The following is a 20,178-nucleotide window of genomic DNA, read 5'->3' on the forward strand; positions in this document are numbered from 1 at the left end:
TTGTGTACTTCTTAAAGACAAGTTAATTCATTTAGACCAGGGGTGTCCAAACTTTTTGCAAGGAGGGCCAGATTTGGTGAGGTGAATATGTGTGGGGGTCGACCACACATACTATTTTATGAAAGACTAAACAAATAAATGCACTAATGTGAAGGGTGATACTGAGATCTCGACTGCATTATATAGGCCAGGTCTGGCTCAAAAACAGTGGTTTTGATGCGCAAGATGTCACACAGGTGAAAGTCACTTAGTCTCGTCCTCACGCGATTCTTGTTAATGTTCATAACCGAGAATGTCTTCTCGCACAAGTATGTCGAACCAAACAAGCTCAGCATTTTCTTAGCAAATATTTGAATCTCTTGGAACCTGTCTTTATCCAGCTGGCGGTAAAAGTTGACAAGAGGGAGCTCCAGCTGCAGGTGGTCTGGAGCGTCATCAGGGTCCACAGAGAAAGGAGATGAAAAAAGCGTGATCTCCTTTTCAATAGCTGCAAAATCCTGAAAGCGCTGTTGAATCTCCTCAGCCAGGGATGAGATGTCTGCTTCATACCTCCTTATTTGCCCACTCATATTGTTCTGTGGAAAACTGGTCATTATTTCCTGCAGCGATGGGAAATGTGTGGTATTGGGCTGCGTTTGTGACAGGTGCCTTTGGAAAAGTAGCAGCTTGGTCCCAAAGGCTTTGATATGTGAATACAGTTGGCTTACCACTGCATTTTGCCCCTGAAGGCTCGTGTTCAGCATGTTCAGATGTCATGTTATGTCAACTAAAAATCCAAAATCAGCCAGCCAAACAGGATCAGATAGCTCTGGCATCGGTTGTCCCTTTTTTGCCAAGAATTGTCCGATTTCCTCCCTAAGAGAGTAGAAGCGCTGCAGTGCAGACCCCCGACTGAGCCATCTTACCTCATTGTGATACACAACATCTCCGTATTCAGCCTGGATGTCGAGTAGAAACTATTGAAACTGGTGGTGGCACAGGGCTTTGGAGCGAATATAATTAATAGCCTTCATCACCGGTTTCATAACATGATCATATTTCAGATGTTTGGCATAGAGAACTTGTTGGTGAATAATACAGTGGAGTTTTATAGCTTTGCCTCCTTCTTCGCTGACTTTGTTACAGACTAGCGTTGATAATCCACTTCGCTTGCCAGCCATGGCAGGTGCGCCATCCGTAATAATCCCAGTGACTTTATTCCATGGTAGTTTCATGTCATCTATGGCGGAACAAACAGAAACAAATAAATCTGTTCCTCTTGTTTGGTCATTAAGGCTCTGGAGGTCAAGTAGCTCTTCACTCATGTTCATATCATTGTCCACTCCTCTCAAAAAAATCAATAACTGAGCGGTGTCAGATGCATCCGTGCTTTCGTCGCAGGCTAACGAAAAAAAGTCATACTCTACTCCTTGCCTCTAACTGTCTCTTAATATCAGATGAAACGTCTTCAATTCTCCGTACCACAGTGTTACTGGCCAGGCAAACATTGGCAAACTCTTGCTTCTTCTCAGGACAAATTTTCTCCACCATTTTCATCACGCAGTCTTTAATAAATTCACCCTCAGTAAAAGGTTTGCAGTGCTTGGCAATCAGCGTTGCCACCTCGTAGCTCGCCTTTGTGGCATTTTCATTTGACTCACGGGCTCTCGTGAAAAAGCGCTGCTGTGCTGTTAAAGCAGCTTCCAGTTCCTTCAATTTTTTGCCATGTTCATTCCCAGTTAGCTTGTTGTAGTTAGCATGTTTCTTCCGGTAGTGCCTCTTGATATTGAATTCCTTGAAAACAGCCACAGTCTCTTGGCAAACTAGGTAGACACAGTTGTTTTGTATTTCAGTGAAAAAATACTCCAATTTCCACTTGTCCTGGAAGTGGTGGCCCTCGCTCTCAACTTTCCTTTTTTTAGTTACAATCGCCATTTTAGAAATGGGCACACAAGACTTGTGTCACAAGGGTCACGCGGTGAGAGTGCTGACTCAGGTCTACTGCCATCTTCTGGTGAAATATAACCACCAGCTTTGAAGGAGCAGGAGGCAGCAGGGGGCAGCTGCGGGAACCGCTGTGTGGTGAAGGGAAAAACGCCGGTGAAGGGAAGGGAAAAACGCCGGCCGGCGGGGATGAGTGACAGGCTGAGCCAGTGGGGAGAAGAGGCTGCGGGCTGCTCGAAATTTGAAAACGGGCCGCAATTGGCCCCTGGGCTGGACTTTGGACATGCCTGATTTAGACCTATGCAAGGTATTTAGAATATTTCAGTGCACTCTGCATGGGACTACCTTAAACTCAAATGACATGATAATGAAAAGATAAATATGCATAGCTAAAATATGATATTAATCCATAGCCCTGACCTGCCTGCCCAAGTTTAAAAGGAAATGTACTTAGCAAAAGTCTTCATATATGGCACTAAATATTGCAGTAGAAAATATAATCTGATGAACAGTCCACAAAATTTTATGGTATAGTACATTTGTTGATTTGTAAGATTTCACAGAACTGTTAATTCTGTTAATTCTATATTTTATAAATATATTTTATTTATATTTTATATTTTATATTGTGTGTTTTAAATTATTATGACTATTTCATATGTATATTTTAACTTATATGGTTTTATTTATTGTTGTAAGCCGCCCCGAGGCTTTGGCGAATGGGGTGGCATAAAAATGTTTTAATACATAAATAAATAAAATAATTATTTTCTTGCTTTAAGACACTAAAGGCTCAGTTCTATGCACCCTTGGACAGAAAAAGGTCTACAGTTTCCAACTAGGACATCCTGGAGTTGTAGGAATTATTTCTGTTCATACTTGCACAGCCTTAGACTTTAAAGAGTGCAATCCTAAAGGACTGCTGCTTGATAGACAAGAGCTGTGAGACTGGTGCTCTCTATTGTATGTTCTGCTAGATTTTCTAGTTGCCTTTTTTGCAACTAGAAAAGCTTCTCAATTCATCTAGCCCAGGAGGGGGCAGGGTAGCAGGAAGATAATGGTTCTACTGATAGTTCTCTGGTTGATTTGCTGTAGATTATCAACTGTTACTGACCTTCAGTTGTTTTAGCAAGAACAAAATGCTTACCTCCCACTGCCCTGAATTATACTGCTGAAATAAAGAAAGCAGGTGACTACCAGAAGGGTACTTTTGTGAAGTGCAACTGTGTGAGCATTGCTGTATTCTGGTGTGTAAACAAGTGTTTTACACTAACAGTTGGTAAATGTCAGGGTACTAAAAAAACAAAATAGATCTCACAAACATAAAATCTGCACATCCCCTATCTTGCTGATCTAACTTGCTATGCAGAGGATAACACCTTTGAGTCTGAGTTCTTCCAACCCTGGAAGTGCAGCCACTCTGGTGCTTTACACAGTCACTGCAAAGAGCTGGGGGAAACAATCCAAGCTTGGATTTTCCCTTTCAGGGACTAGCAGTATCTAGAATCTGCCCTGTCCTATGGCCCCAGAGATTCTCTGCCTGGGACCATAGAATTTCTTCCCAGCAGATGAGTGCTGTTGATTCCACCTTACAAGATGAAGAAGTAAAGCATCTCAGACAATGACATAGCTGCCTTTGGAAACAAAATTCCAGCATGATTTCATTTGTAATGCAGTGCTGACACCCAGCACCCATGCTTCGTATTAATCCACATCCATCTTTGCAGGTAGATTAAGAGCAGCTTACAACATCACCTAAACATGTTATGATATGGATATGATTGTTGTGCTAAAAAGCTCTAGCTAGTGGGAACAGAACAGTGAATTCATAGAACATAAAATAACATGCATAAAGAATCTTCACCAGGTCACTGGTATAATCTTTTGGTGGTTTGTCCCACTTATCAAATGTATGAGTCATCTTGAAACATCTGTGAGCTAGGAAACACATTCTTGCATGATTGGCTTAGTGCCTATTAGTGAATGGACTTTAATGGCCAGAGTTTTTTTAGGGTAGTCTTCCCCAACCTAGTGTTCACTAGAAGTGTTGGACAACAACTTCTTTCAGCCCCCGCTAGTGAGGTCAGGTAGTACTGCAAAACAAATGGAAGGCAACAGGTTAGGCAAAGCTGCTATAGAGTTATTTGGCCAATCAAATCTGAAATATATGCCCTGTCATATAGAATTCTGTAAAATTCACTTTGAAGTCTATAGCACCAGTATCCAGTTTTAAAAAAATCTTTATAGACTTATGAATAATGCACTATCATTAACTAACATAATGAAGTTCATCCGTGCAAATAAAAATGTTTCTATATTTGTTGGCAATTCACCTTCCTTTAAAATGGTATGCTTTGGTTAGCTCTTATTAGTCTCTCTGTCTTACCCTATTTTATTAAGTTCAGAATGACTTTAGGGTTGTTGGAGGTTTATGGTCCACTGTTTCTATATTTATGGAAAGGAAACCAGATTTCCATGAATCGGTCATACCACTCTCCTGTGCTGAGTTAATCTTTCTGAGTCCAGTGTTCTGTATTTGCCAAGCCAGCTTTGTATCATACATTCAGAATTTGCTTTCCAGTGCTATGAAGTTTCCAAATCTGCAGCCAGGAGCAAAATTATTATTACCTCTCCACGTGGTAAATTACTCTGCACATTGTCCATAATGGATAGTAGCTAAGAAGGTACCAGGATTGGTAATATATGCTGATATATCTGATGTCATCCCAACAAGCAAAGCCAAGAAGGTTTAAACTAGGGGAAAACTCCACCACATATGCATCAATGCACCTACATCTCCACAATTTGTCCGGCTCTGTGGGGAAGGGGAGGTGTCGATACAGTACAGCAGTATCCAGTAGTTTTAAAGAAAGAGTTCCATTCATTTGGATCCCAATAGCTATATTGTCATGAGAGCATTTCTGTACTTTGTATCCCCAGGAACAGGGTCATAAATTGCTCAGGAGCTTAGTTTTTTGTAGTATTGATGAGGTATTTAAGAATGTAGTTAAGATGGTTGTATTTAAAATTTCAAAGTCCATGTTTGGAAACACTTAATGAAGCAGACTCGCAATACTGAATGAATTGTAGCTATTGAATACTCTCCTCCATTAACAAGTAGAAAAGGAAAGCAAAGGTAATGTGTCAAAAATTAAACTGGGTGGTGTAATATTCCACCTAATGCAGTGCAGTTTATTACCACTGTATTTTAGGGATGTAACTGCCTTTCTGAGTGTCATAATGTCTCTGTAGGCCTCTCAGTATCAGTTAATTGTCATCTTGATTTGATTTGCTAAACAGATGGTTCTGGCAGTCATTTGAGAATCCGTTCGTATAATGTGGAAGAACAAACACTAGAAATTTTACTAAGCTTAAAAAATTTAGAACAAGTTGCAAATAACAAAACGTTAGCCTGATTTATCCAGTAATATGCTTTCTTTGATAGAATTACCACCAACATTAGAATTTTATGGTTGAATAAAGATGGCACATCATAAACAGTTATGAAAGAGTGGTGTGGATTTTGCTTTGTGTATGCGGAAGTGTATGTAAGAAGCCAACTCTTTCAATGGCAGACTTCCTCTGCTTGCTTAATACACACTGGGCTTGTTACAGATTCATGTTGGGAGTATCAGCATATGATTTATGCTGTGTAAATCATAAATACTTTATTCGGTTTTTCACTGCTCATTTAACAGAATCTTCTGACAGTGCTTGAGAAGCAAACCAATCCCTTGAAGAACTTGCTGCTATCGTCAGCAGTATCTGCTCATTAAATGCTGTCTGCAGTCAGGGCTGCACTTGGTCGGCTTGCTTTTGAAATAATGTTTTACATGATGAATAAAGAATCCTCTGTCTTAGTTGTTTTCAAGTACCAGGCTTTTGTCAGAAAATGAACAAGGGTGGCATGTAAATACGATTAAGCTACTATAGCATTTGCTAAACTCTGTTTAACAAAGCTATTTTTCTGTCGCAAACAGTGTAGGCTGGAATATTTTTGAATAATGGTTGGGGTCTGTCTTAACTTTGATCTGTGTGCATGCAGTTTAATCCTTTTCAAGCTCAATAAAAACTTTTTGTTCCAGTTAATAGGAACAAAATAGAAATGAAATAAAATAAAATACAAGGTGGGTTATTTTCAGGCAAGTGATGCAGAACTGAATAATTCCAGGCTTCTTTCGAAGCCTGCATGACCTTAAGTTTATACTGCAAATTTTGGTAGTTAAAGGAAAGCCTGTACAGTTTAATAACAGTTTTTTTAAGTAAACACAATATAAAAGTTTTGAACATTAAAGTTAGTTTTCTGTTTTTTTCTCAAACATTTCCTGGATTTAAATTAAATATAAGTATATTTGCGTCCCGCCCCCCCCCCCCACATCCAAGTTAGGAGTCCAACCCAGTTTGTAAGTCTGTTACTCTCCCTTGTACCATGGAACTGAGCTAGGAGAGCTATCAAATTTATTCAAAATAGGGATTCTTCAGTTAGAAATCTATATTTGGTATTTACTGTGTCTTAATTATATCTCTTAACTGTAGACAGTTCTTTTCCATTGAATTTTACTGTGGTTTTGAAGTGACAAGAACTAATTATATAAGTACATGCTGTATTCAGGAGATATTTGCTGTTAAATCAGAAGCCCTGTGATTTACTGAAGCCCTTTTCCTACTGCACTAGAATCTTCTTTTGGTTGAATTTTATTGACAGAATGTTCTACCCAGTGTTAACATCAAGTTCTTAAGGGCCCTTGGTAAAGGCATCCTCAGTGAGGCTCCTCCTCTGTCTACTTTTTCACCACCATTGTTACCAGCTAGTCTTTTTTCTTATCCTCTTTTCCATTATTGCTATTGCTCGGTTGCAGTGCTTCACTGCCACTGCAGTGAAGAGGCAGGCAGTGGCATCCACTGCTCCTCCTTCACACCACATCCTTTCTCTGGGCTAAAACAAGTGGCAAGTGACTAAGCAAGTAGCAATGGTCCAGAGGGCTTACTCCTTATTTGAACAAGTCCAGAGGGCTCCTGTCAGTAGGCTTTTGCTGGAGTATGAGCCTTCAACAGATGGTCAAAATGGCTGCGACTGACACTGATCCTGCTCCCACTTTGACTATTTCATTTTGTTGGCTATAATTTTCTATTAAACTTCTTTGGTCTTGCTTTGGGTTACGATGGTTCGCATCAATGCATATGCAATAGGCAACTATGGCTAAATCTAGGAAAGAAGGGGAATGTTGCTCAGGGAGGAAAAGTGAGGAAATGTATTTTTAGGAGGCTGGACAATGGTGTACTGGTAGCCAGTAATATGCAAGTTCCAGTGTCTGCTCCAAGCCCCTGCCCAAAATGTCTACTAGATAAATTCCTTTATAGGACAGAATTCTCTTGATATACCTACAGTTATGTGTTGGTACACAGCTTGCAGTGGTAGTGCTGACAATTTCAAACAAAGGACCATGTTCCAGTACGTTAGTCAGCAGTCACTGTTTAATACATTAACTTGTTAGCGGCCGTATCCTGTGATCTATTTTGTCACAATCAAGCATAGTGCAGTTCAGGCAGAAAGCTTCTAGTATTTGGAAGAATGTAGTAAATGAGTTAGATAGCTTTAAGTTATATGGGAATGGGTGCAGGTCATAACTTTGGATTTAGAACTCTTCAAGGTTTATAGAATATCCATTTGTAAGGTGGGATCAATAGCACCATGGCTATTTTGAGCAGTCCTAAATCAACTTTTATTCACTACACTACTTAACCATCCTTTTTCCTTTGTTAACCCATTCTCCCATCTTTTGCACAACATACATTCTTCTAGCAGCAGGTGCACTATGTTTTTTTTTTACCTGTTGGCAGGCATTTCATTTTGTCTGCTTGCTCACAGGTTGGCATGAGAGACTAGTGGGTTGTTCAGTCCCCCCCCCCCACAAAAAAAAGAGATGCCCACTCGAAGATCTTGACAACTTGTTTTGGCTTTCTATCCAACTACATGTCAGTTTTATAACATTTTCATTGGTTAAGCATATCTGCACTTGAACTACATTAGTCTTTTCTCTTTAGAAGTATAGACACTGAAAACAAATGCATAGTATGGCTACTATTTGTCAATGTGTATTGGAAATCTCTTGGCTTGAAAAACTTATTAAAATAGATTAGGCTAGTAGTTGAAACTATAATTTTAAGAAAAGAGGATAGTTTGTAAAATTACTTCTGCACTGGAAAAGATTGTGTCGTTTGTGGCTTGTTAATGCATAATAAGATTATAGTGGAATTGTTGCAAATAGGAAAGGTGGTTTATAATTCTTTTCCGGTCACCCACAACACCAGGGGTTCATTCACTTGCTCATTTTTCAATGTGATATAGGCAATCTTATATTTAACCACCAATTCTCAATATTTATTTATCATTAGCGCTTGGAAATGACACACTTGAGCCAAAACAAAAAAGGAGAAAGCAGGCAACACATTTTGAGGGGAAGGAAAGCAGTGCATTGCATCTTAGGGGAGGAGAAATGGGGATGTAGGGTATCAATGATGGGAAGAAATTGAGAAAGGAAGATGTGAACCACCCTTTTATCTAGTTTGAAATGTTCATATGCCCCTTTTTGGTCATGGGTTTTAGAACTAACTTTTACTAGTTCGTATAATATTTATTATGCTGGAGAGTGCATGCGTATAGTAATAAATATCTACATGTAATAAACATCTGGAAGTCTGTTCATTGTAAGCAGTTGGAGTTTAAATATAAGTTCTGTGATGGGGATATGTATTATTATAGTTATTGAACTTGATACACAGGTTTTTTTGAATGGGATAAATCCAACTTTATGTAAGAGGATTTCCACTCACACAGTGGGAGTTCCCCTTCCTCTCTAACCCCACCCATCTGTTCTGGAAGGTTTCCTCTCCTTTGCAGTAGGTTGGAGGGGGCTTGTGGAGAGCTGCAGGAGGGAAAAAAATTGATCTGCCAGCCATGTGTACTGCATTCTAGCCATTATTCTTTGTTGGAAATAATAATTTTGAGTGCGATCTGTTCCCAAGGTGTTGAGTCATTCTTCATCATGCTTTTGTTCTCAAATTTATGTAAGCCAATGTAGTTTTCATTGTGGTAACAAAGGAAATGCAATGAGCAAATGGTTCAGCTTTTGTGTTTATTTAGGATGACTTGAATGTGTAAAATGTTATCTGCTGGAGCTGGTTATTTCTGAGCAACTAAGCAAATAACCTTGTTTCTTAAAGATCTTCTGTGGCTCCCCATGTGCCAACAAATAGCCTAAATGACCATTCTTTCTGTAGGAACAATCGGTCATGCAGTTCACTATGCTGAATTTCTCACTGATAGTTTTAGATTGTTGACTAGACAAACTGTATGACATTATTTAGCTCAGTATCATCTCTTGCTTTATTACAAGATGTGGCTTGAATTAGAAAGACTGTTTGTATTTATACTTTCTTATAATCATTAGGAATGGAAGGGATAGTATATAGGCGTATAGCCAGCTGGCAAATCACGAAAGTATTTTAAGTTTTATTCTTCAAAGTGTGTTTTGAGAGAGATTCTGTCTGATTTTTTTTTACTGTCCTGATTTCTACATTAATTATATTTTGTCAGGCAAAATCCCTATTATAACACTTCAAGGGTCAAATGTAAAATAACAGATAATAATGTTCTTTATTAGTAGTCCAAATTACCAATTCTCAGCTAATTGACAGACCTCTACCTAAGCTGTCTTGCTTCATAAACATTTTAAGGACCAGTTATGTGTACTTTTATGCACATTTTTATTTGAAATTCTCCATTGCTTGCTTTGTCCAACTGAATTTAGTGCAGCTGAAATTTAATTTTTTTATTACCTCTGTTGATAACAATGATAGAAAAAATGTTTTGACTTCTACATTTTCTTAGCTGGAAGGACATTTTTACCTACCAGGACAAAATCCAAGTGTTTAAACCAAGATTATTGAAATTTCTTAAATTTGTGACAGGGTTCAAAAACTAACGAAAGCATGTGAATATAAAATGAGGTGCCATTTCAAGGAAACGATTCTTAATAATGCATTAATATTTATTTTACTTTGTAACATGCTTAATGGATTTTTAAAATAATGTCAAGAAGAATTATGTAAGTGCAAAGTGAAGACATTCTGTAAATGGTACTGTCAGATTCCATCAATAACTGACAAATAAAGAACGCCCTCATTCTGTGCAACTTCTCTGCATTTATCTTGAGCAAGCCACCTGCATATGCATGAACACACTTATCTATTGTGCAGCTGCTGGGAAGTATAGAAATTATTATAAAAGAATGAGCAAATAAAGAGTTTTTACTGTATTTGAATTGCTATGCTATACCAGTATCTTGTTAATACTAGCATTTTTAAGGTCCTTTCTGGGCTTGCTAAAGCTACTATTTGTAAGCCAAATATTAGTGTTTGTCTTTAAGATGCATTCTTAAAATCTGCAGACTTTATTGATATTCTGATCAAAATAGCTGAAAACAAAAGGCAGGACTCTGACGGTATTATCCATCAGGAATCTGTAGTATTGTGCATATGTTGCAGTGAATATCCAAAGTTATGGACATTCAGATTTACATACATATGTCAACAATCCTGAATGGCTTATGCCGTTAGCAGTGAGCTCAATGTAGTTTGTTGGCATTCACCTGTGTATATCCATAAATCACATTTAGATCCTTGGCAGCATATTGTCAATGTATGTCTGAAGTTTTGAATGTTAACAAAATCCTGTTGTGCTTTTCAGCTTCACACATGACTTTCAGTATTTCACTATAAAATATATATGTATGCTGTAGTAACAGATAAACAATTACCTTGCAGAACAAGCTAACTGAAATACGAGAAGGAAAGAATAGGTGCCCCTGTGCAACTTAGAAATGCTTCTATTAGATACATTTCAGCATCGCACTGATGCTGGGAAACAAGTAGTTGTTACAGGAGAATGTGCTTAGAATTGTAGGGTTTCTTCCAGTTTTATACAAATCAACTGCTGAGTTATTGTGTGGCTGCTTGAAGCAGTGAATAGATTTTCATCAAGGTGCAAGATCTTGGAACTAGAGTTCTAACTGATCCACCAAGTTAGCTTAAACCCATTATGCCTCTTCAGTAGCTGGCCAATGTAAAGTTTGCTGAGAAGGCATTATATGCTGAGACTAGCAAGCAGACATGCTGCCTCTGATTTTGGCAAGTCAATTCCAGTTCAGCACAGAGCAACTCGATATGGATTGCCTCTTTTATGGGATTATCATTAAATACAGTGTATACAATGAGGGATTGTAAATTAAACTAATTTTCTTGAGTGCCTTTCTTCAGTTGCAAATAAACTACTGCCTGTTACTAACAAATGGAAATGAACTTGCATACATTTCTTTTCCTGTTGGCTGTAATCAGGCAGTGGTAGTTGGACAGCAAGATGAGGTGTTCTGAGGATTCAACCTTTCCATTTGCGCTCACAACAGCACGTGACTTCTAAGATCTGGGTCCCTAAAGTGTCAGTGGTATAGTGTTAAACTGTAATTACTCTACAGTTGTACAGAGGATTAGAGCTAGGTCAGTCAGTAGTGAAAGGTAGAGAGGTATATTTATTCTTCTCTGCTGACAACATATGGAAGGCTCTGAGTAAGAAATGATGATGATGATGATGTTCGTCCATCTTTTTGATGAGGACCTTGACATCTAATGGGTTGAGAGTTGCCCACGTTGTGTCCGCAGGTGGCTGATAAGGCCAATATGGGCACTGAGTGTTCTGCCACATGTCAGGCAGATGTGTGGGCACCACTGTTGTAACGTTTGCAATTCTGGCTTTACGGAGTGCTCGCTTCTCTTGTGCTATGGTTGTCCTTCTGGCTTCAGAAGTTTGGCAGCCTTGGTGGATCAGTGTGCGCCATGTCGATCGGTCTTGTGCCAAGGTCTCCCAGGAGGTGGTGTCAATAACCAGGGACTTGAGAGAGGGTTTCAGAGTGTCTTTGTATCGCTTCTTTTGTCCCCCCATGCGATCGCTTTCCTTGAGACAGCTCACCATAGAAGAGCTGTTTGGGGATGTGGTGGTCTGGCATCCTTGCAACATGGCCTGCCCAGCGTGTCTGAGCTTTCATCAGCAGGGTGTGAACTGATGGCAGGCCTGCTCTGGAGAGGACCTCTGTGTCTGGCACCTTGTCCTGCCACCAGATCCTCAAAAGTCTGCAGAGGCAAGTCGTGTGGAAGTGGTTCATTTGCCTAGCATGCCTCCTGTATACTGTCCAAGTCTCACTGGCATACATCAGGGTAGTTAGCACTACTGCTCGGTAGACTTTAAGCTTTGTAACAAGGCTTATTCCACAGCGGTCCCACACTTTGGTCTGCATACTGCCGAATGCAGAGCTTGCCTTGGCGATTCTGCAGTTGACCTCGATGTGAATTGTCACTGCACGGGAAAGGGTGCTGCCAAGGTATGTAAATTGGTCCACTGCTTGCAGCTTTTGTCCCTTCACTGTGTTGGCGGGCTCCTGATATTGGGCTTTCAGAGCTGACTGATGCATCACTTTGGTTTTCTCTGTGTTGATGAGAAGGCTCTGAGTAAGAAATAGTGTTCAGGGCAAGGCTGAGCACATCACCATCAGGCCCTAGTGGTGCAGGATGGGCATAGGCCACAGCAGGATCAAGAACCAAAGAAACCCAAAAACCAAAATTGTGAGTGACCATTTTATGCTAATAGAAGTGATTTTTGAAGTGCCTTTGAAGTCAGGCATGTGGCTTTAGAGACTGGAATTCTGGGAGTTGTTTCTCCTAAGTCCAGCAAGACTACCTGACAAAGTTTGGCCCACAAGTGATCTTCAAAGTGGCATCTGTTACCTGGGAAGAAGAACCACACTGTATTGGAATTGTAGCATCATTATCAAATTGTGCCAGCTCTCCCTGGTCATGTGTTTTCCAGTCTTGTGTTGCTGACTGATGATTTCTGATGTATCATATAGGTACTAGCTGGCTTTCAGTTTCTAATTACAAATTACTCTCTTCTATTCCTTGTCATAGACTGGCATTAGTATGCATTCTTTTCTTATTCGTTTTGGGACCTGCTGTTCCAGTGATCAGATTTGTCATTTATGATCAGAAATTTGAGTGTACTGGGGTGTGTTGGTATAAATTACTGTGGAAATTTGAGAGACCAAAAGGTGAAGTGATAGGAAAACCACCTTTGACTTAGCAGTTTTGAACTGGACCAAGCTCTATCTGACAGCATGGATCTTCCTAACTGGTAACAATCTCTTTGTCTAACAAGTTTTTCTTTCATTTCAGAGCTGTATCCTTTGCTAACAAGATTTGACCTGATAAAATTCAATCTCATGAACAATAAGTGAAATTGAATTCTTTATCATTGGTTGAATTCTTTATCATTGGTTATCATCACCACTGTCTTTTTCTGTTCAGAGGGAATTATTTACTATTCTGATAATACAAAAATAAAACAATTTAATAAAAATATACATAATTATATAAATATAATAACTGTCTAGCAGGAACCAGATGGAATGTTTCCAGCTGTATCCTCAACAGTAAAATAAAGCACACAACATACTTTTTTGTCATCTAATGTCACAGTTGTATTGATATATTCAGCGCTTCCTCTCAGTAGTTATAGGTGCTGTGTATATTATTTTGTATGCTATTACAACTGCCTTTCAGTAGAAGTTGGTATTTAACACTATTATCTTTAACATTAAGTACTACTTGCTCTGTTGTTGATTTTTGACAGATTTGCAGTTAAAGGGAACGAAAAGCATGGAGAAGAAAGTAACCTGTTTTCTGTAAATCTGCATGTAGTTGCATGGCCCATCCTTTGCAGCCTCTTGACTTTTCCAGATTGACTGTTAAAATGCAGCTTGGGCTTTAAAAACATTGCAGGATGTATGCAACTTTGATTTCTTCCAGCTTCAGGAGTTGGAAGACACATCATGGATATTGTTCAAAGAGATAAGCATCTGCATTGAGGGTTTAGCATCATAATAATTCTTACTTCATCTTGAAGTAATAGTGCATCATAGAGCAGTGCTTCATAGATTGGGGATAGGACTTTCAAAGTTATTAAACTGTGCAATTTTATATTGGTTTTATTTTACCCTACAGCAAGCAACTACACAGTTTAACATTGTTGTGTGCTTAAAATGTTATTAGTTTACACTAGAAAGCAAATATAGCTACAAGGGAACAATCCTAAATCTGTTATATATCCAACATACATCTCTATTTTATTATTTATAGAGAGCCAGCATTGAATAGTGGTTAAGAGCATAGGACTGGGACTCAGGCAATTTGGGTTTTAATCCCTGCTTAGCCATGGAGCCAGCTGAGTGACTTTGGGCCAGTCACAGACTCTCAGCCCAAACTACCTCACAGGTTTTTTGTTGTGAAGATAAGATTGAGAGCAGGAAGAGAATTATGTAAGCCTCCTTGCGTTCTTGTAAGAAGAAAGGCAGGATTTATTTATTTATTTATTTATTTATTTTTGGATTTCTATCCTGCCTTTTTATTTTTCGATTTTCGATTTCTATCCTGCCTTTTTCCTACAAAGGGCTCAAGGCAGCTTACATCATCCTCCTCCTCCTCCTCCACCATCATCTTATCCCCACAACAACAACCCTGCGAGGTGGGTTGGGCTGAGAGTCTGTGACTGGCCCAAAGTCACCCAGTGGGCTCCATGGCCGAGCGGGGACTAGAACCCAGATCGTCTGAGTCCCAGTCCCACGCTCTTAACCATGACACCACACTGGCTCTCCTACAAAGGACTCAAGGCAGCTTACACCTCCTCCTCCATCTAATTCTAATAAATGAAAATGGGATGAATTTAGGTAAAAAAAGATCTTACAAATAGCAGCATTTTTCTTACGGCTTTCTTATTTACACTGATAGGAAATAGGCAATTTAAATCATATTTTGTGGATTTTAATGCAAAAATTATTACCATATACATGCACTTTGTGATTGAAAATGATTTTCTGCAAGTTGTAGCTCTTTAAGGAATAAAAGTGTTGGCCAAACAGAAACAACTAACTAAACATTTACCAATTTTAATAGAAAATATTACAGTTCTTTATTTGCTTTTCCTTCATATTTCTAGCACTGCTGTTTTTAATAGTGCCTAATGTTCAATTGGTTAAGTAAAAGGAGCTCATTTCTATTTAGAGAAGATGAACAACAGTTGTTCTAATAGGAAAAGGCTTTTATTCTCCATCTCAACTCTTTAATATTATTCTATTAATTTATTTTGTTATTGTTGTTGCCTCAGACTTATGGCGGCCCTGTGAATGAATGCCCTTCAGAATGTCTTGTCCCTGACAGCACTGTTTAGCTCAAGGCTGTGGCTTTATTGAACCAGTCCATCTCATATTTGGTCTTCCTTTCTTCCTTCTTCTGCCATTGACTTTCCCTAGCATGATTGTCTTCGCTAGTGAGTCTTACCCTTCTCATGATGTGTCCAAAGTATGACAGCTTCAATTTTGTTATGTTTCCTTCCAAGGAAATTTCTGGCTTGATTTGATCTAGAACCCACTTATTAGTATTTCTGTCAGTCTGGAGTGTTTACAAACTCTCCTGCAGCACTATGTTTTGAATACACATTTTTCTTGTCAACTTTCTTCATTGTTCAGCTTTCACAGCCATGCATTGTGATCTGGAATATAATGGTGTAGATGATCTTGGCCTTGAACTCCAGTGAAATGTCTTTACACTTGATCTTTTCCAGTTCCTTTATTGCTGCCCTTCCAAGTCTCAAGTCTTCTTCAAATTTCTTGCCTATACTGTCCATTTGAAATGATGTATGTTAAATCTTTCACAATTTCAGTTTCTTCATTGGTGACAGTAAACTTCTGTATTCTGTGGGTATGATTTTTATTTTCTTACTGTTCAGCTGCATTCCTGCTTTTGCACTTTCTTTTCTCATTTGCATAAGACCTTGTTGTAATTCAATGCAAATTTCTGGCAGTAATCTGATATCCTTTGCAAATCTTGAATTATTGATGCATCTTCCACCAATTTTCACTCCATCTTCTAATCCTAATCCAGTTTTTTCAATTAGATGTTCCACATACATACAGACTGAGCAGACCCCTTTGCCTATAGTGCGAAACCATTCTTTCTCCATATCCTGTCCTATAGTAGCTTCTTGCCCCGATACAGACTGCACATCAGGACAGTTAAGTGCTCTTCCTTGCACCATCTCCTGCCAGTCTAACTCCTGCATGTTCTCCCCTGCCAGGAAATACTGTTCTGCTATTGGCTGGACCATGGGTCCTAAAACTATGGGCCATGGGCCAAATCCGGCCCGCCATGGCATTTATCCGGCCCGCCATAGAGGTTTTGGACTAGCCATGTGCACGCGAGCGTGCATGGTGAGGCAGGGGCTTGCTTGTGCAGAGATCGTTTTGGACTCGCTCGGAGAAAACAGTCTCCTCATGAGCAAGCCTCTGCCTCACCATGCGGACGCGCGCACCCTCCTCCCACACCGCCTTGGCGGCCCATGCCCATCGCTGGCACCTTTCAATTGGCCCCCTGTTAAAAAATGTTTGAGGACCCCTGGGCTGGACCATACATACCTCAGAGACAATTTCTTCCATTCGTCAAGCCCTTAAGATCATCATGTCTTAAGAACTTGTATGTACCAAGTTCTGATAGAAAGATTATAAATGAATGTTCTTGGTGGTGACTGCACAGCTATCAAATTACTATTTCCTAGAGATCCATCAAAGTCTGTGCTTATAAGAGCTTGGGTTTGTTTTTAAAACAGCTAGAGTGGTGATAATAAATACTAACTAATGTATTTTGTTTTGATGGGTTATTTTATTATTATGTTGCAACTTGCCTGCCCTAGGCTGGGATTTACCAGGATAGAATTGAAATAAATACTGATCCAAATTGGTGGTCAGGACCAAGTTCTTTACTTCAGAGAGTAACCATTCCTTTAAAATGTCCTTTTCTTGTAAAGTAAACATTGATATAAACAAGCAGGAATAAGCATACATTTCTTTATAACTGAAATAATTTCCTTTAAACTACAAATGTTTAGCTGAAATAATTTCCTTTAAATCCTAAATATCTAAAACAACAACTTTCTTATTTTAATAGGCTTCCTTGAGCCAGACATATTGCTGATAGAATGAAAAAATTCAAGAGGAGACTTTCCTTAACGTTACGTGGGAGCCAGACTATTGATGAGTCACTCTCTGAACTGGCTGAGCAAATGACAATTGAAGAAAACAGTAGCAAAGATAACGGTAAATATTTACACTTCATTTAAGGTTTTTATCAAGTATTGCAAAAACCAGAATAGTTTTGTTGATCATATCACTGCTGCAGCTTTTGAATTACTTATAGTTATTTGTTTTAACTGGAATAACAAATGATGTGTTGGTAAAGTATTTGCTATGCATGTTGCTTAGTTCTTAATATACTGTAGATTAGGTGTATTATAATGTATTACAGATTTGATACAAATACTTAAAAATAAAACTGTGTTTAATATCTAAATATTCTGGATTAGTTAAATGCATTGCACTGTAGAAACAAAATTCATAATTACTGATAGTATTACTACTTCTGTACTTTTTTTTAGGAGTAGCAGTTAGATTTATCTTTTCAGTTACGGGATTCACTTTCATGTAAAGTCTTGATCTCAGTTTCTTGCTTCTTCCTCAATTTCAGTACATAAACCATTTTGCTTAGAAAATGGAAACTAAGGTATCAGCATCTTGGACAATTTGAACTGAACACTGAAGCACTGAACAATTTGCATGACCAGCTCAATATCAGCCTGATTGATGGAAATGTTGCTGTATGACCATGATATAACTGCTAGCAATGTTTCGGTGTTTCAAAGTTTTGTGCAGAAGTAAATCAGATTCTCCACAAAGAAAAATGAATTTCTGATCTAGGAAAATCATGCTTGTTTCCCTAACTTCTCTTTGGATTGCAGAATTTGGGCAAAACCCAGGGGCAGAGGTTGTGTCTCTCATGACAATGCCCCAGTCCCTGTTCCTTGCATAGAACTAGTTAAAACAGCGTTCTCAACTCCAGATGTGCCCTCCAGATGTGTTGAACTGCAAGTCCTATAAACTCCCAGTGACCATGGTGTCTAGGAATTATGGGAGTGGTAGTTCAACACATCTGGAGGGTAGGTCCAGTTAATGGATTTCAAGTTGCAGAACTGGGAGAGACTTCTGCCAGAGGTCCTGGAAATCTGGTGTAGGTAATCAATGCTAGGTAAGATGGAATTGTGGTCTAGGCAGTTCATAAATAGCTTAAATGAGGCATTTGGCAGCAGATCGCTCTCCAAATGGTTGCTGCTTAATTCCAGAAGCCCCTGTACGAGTGGCCAGTAGTCAGGAATGCTGGGAGTTCATGTCCAGAACTTCTTGAGATCTACTTTCTGGAGTCAATAGACAAATAGATATAAGATAGATAGATAGATAGATAGATAGATAGATAGGACAGATTCATATATAATTATCCTTTTTCAGTCTGTCTTGTGGTGGGGTGAAGCGGATGAGATGAGTTGTGCATGACACTGGAATCCTATTCCCTGCCAGTTCAATATCCTAGATACCTCTCTCCACCCTGCTCTGGATTCAGAAAGAAGAATTTATTTGCAAATAAAAGAACCTACCTTGCCAACCAATTCTTTTGTTGAAATTTCCTCTGCCAGTGGAAAAACTTCAGCAAAATTCTGCCTGTACTTAAATACCCTCAATGGTGTGCAAATTAGTTCTTGCAGTAGCAGTCACAGTTCATATTTATGTGGGCTGGAGTGCATAGACAAAGTGCAAAGTTGCATCATAGTAAAGGTCATTGTTGAGGCTGAGAAAGAGTCACCTTGCACAGTTCATCATCCAAATGGCAGTTGCTTCAGAAAACCTCACTTTACCCTAAAAGAGAGCCAGGAAGGGATGTAGCACTTAGTTAATACATATATGCATTCGAAGCAGAATATTCCTCCTTGTTCATATGCATCTTTCCCTTTTGCAAGCAATTTTAGAATGAATAATATATTATTATTTCATGCTATTAGACTGCAAAATTCTGGACACCATGTGTGCTTGTCTTGCTGTGCAAAAGACAGTAAGGAAATTCAGTTCTTATGTTTAATGCTCTTGTATAACACACATTTATAAAGTCATGGTTAAAACCGTCACCTCCTGCCTTTAAGAACCAAATCCTCCTGCTAGCATTTGTTTTTTAAGCAACTATATGTATAATGGAGCTAAAAGCCTTCGGGGAAGAAGAACAAATCACAGCAGAAGGGGAGAGAACATTCTGTTTGTGTGTGTTATGTGCGTGGAACAGTGTGTAGGAAGGGGAAAGTGAAGCAGGGAGAGTGCAAAGTGCAGCAAGTAAATAGTAAGGCACAAAGGTAATAATTTCTGCATCTGCCAAGCAAATTCAGGATTTGAGATTACTACTGCAGAATGGTAAATTCCCATGTAACTAAAGGAAACCCAAATTATTTCAACAGAGTTGAAATAATTTTCTCCTATTATTTAATTAACTGATGGCTCATTACTCAGTCCTTGCTTCCAATCTCAGTTAAATTTAGGCTTTATGGTAGTGCTGAGTTGATGACCACAAAGTAGAATCACAGTTCTTAAAATGGTGGTCATCATTCAAAGCACAAAGTGGTTCCCATTCTAGCCACAATGCATGTGAGGCTGTGCATCTATCCAGGGAATTAAACTCACTTGCAGTCCACTTCTCTGTGACTCAGAACTTCACATTTATTGAAACTCAGCATAATCGACTAATAAATACAGGTTCAGTGCTTAATAATTGAGGTTGATGAATAGATGACTTAGATAAAATAAGATAAGGTGAGATAGACTGATCAGGCCATCATATTTCAGCCTATATTAGCAAGAGAAAACCAACTAACCAACTTTCAAACTAAGGAATCGCTGATAGAAAATGGATAGGGAATCTTAGGGCCAACAAATCAGTATATGGCATTTATTTATTTATTTAAAGTTTTTATATGCCGTCCCCATTGCTACATCAAAGCCTTATCAGTTGGTAACAGAAATTTAGACAATAAACTAGAGGAATCATAAATGTAAGGTCTGGGGACAATGTAACAAAAATAACAATGCCCAATTGGAACAGAATAGTTCCTATTTCCAATGAACCTGTGTTTTTATATACTTGGGAAAAGGCCAATTCTGTGCCAGTGCTAGTTACGTTCGCTAGCATAAATAACCTCTAGCACAGTGCCCATAGCCTTTATTGATATAA

The 20,178-nt window shown here is 38.9% G+C and overlaps 1 protein-coding gene across 1 annotated transcript in view; it reads left to right on the forward strand.

Annotated features, from left to right (window-relative positions):
* Positions 1–20,178, forward strand: part of CDK17 (cyclin dependent kinase 17) — a 95,825-nt gene that overhangs the window by 13,692 nt on the left and 61,955 nt on the right. The window contains exon 2 of the mRNA XM_044455699.1: positions 17,026–17,174. Coding sequence (XP_044311634.1) covers positions 17,057–17,174 — 118 coding nt within the window. The 5' untranslated portion in view covers positions 17,026–17,056. The remainder of the gene's footprint in view (positions 1–17,025; positions 17,175–20,178) is intronic.

Source organism: Varanus komodoensis, unplaced genomic scaffold, assembly GCF_004798865.1.
Source record: "Varanus komodoensis strain SLA01 unplaced genomic scaffold, ASM479886v1 scaffold8, whole genome shotgun sequence".
Classification (NCBI taxonomy): domain Eukaryota; kingdom Metazoa; phylum Chordata; class Lepidosauria; order Squamata; family Varanidae; genus Varanus; species Varanus komodoensis.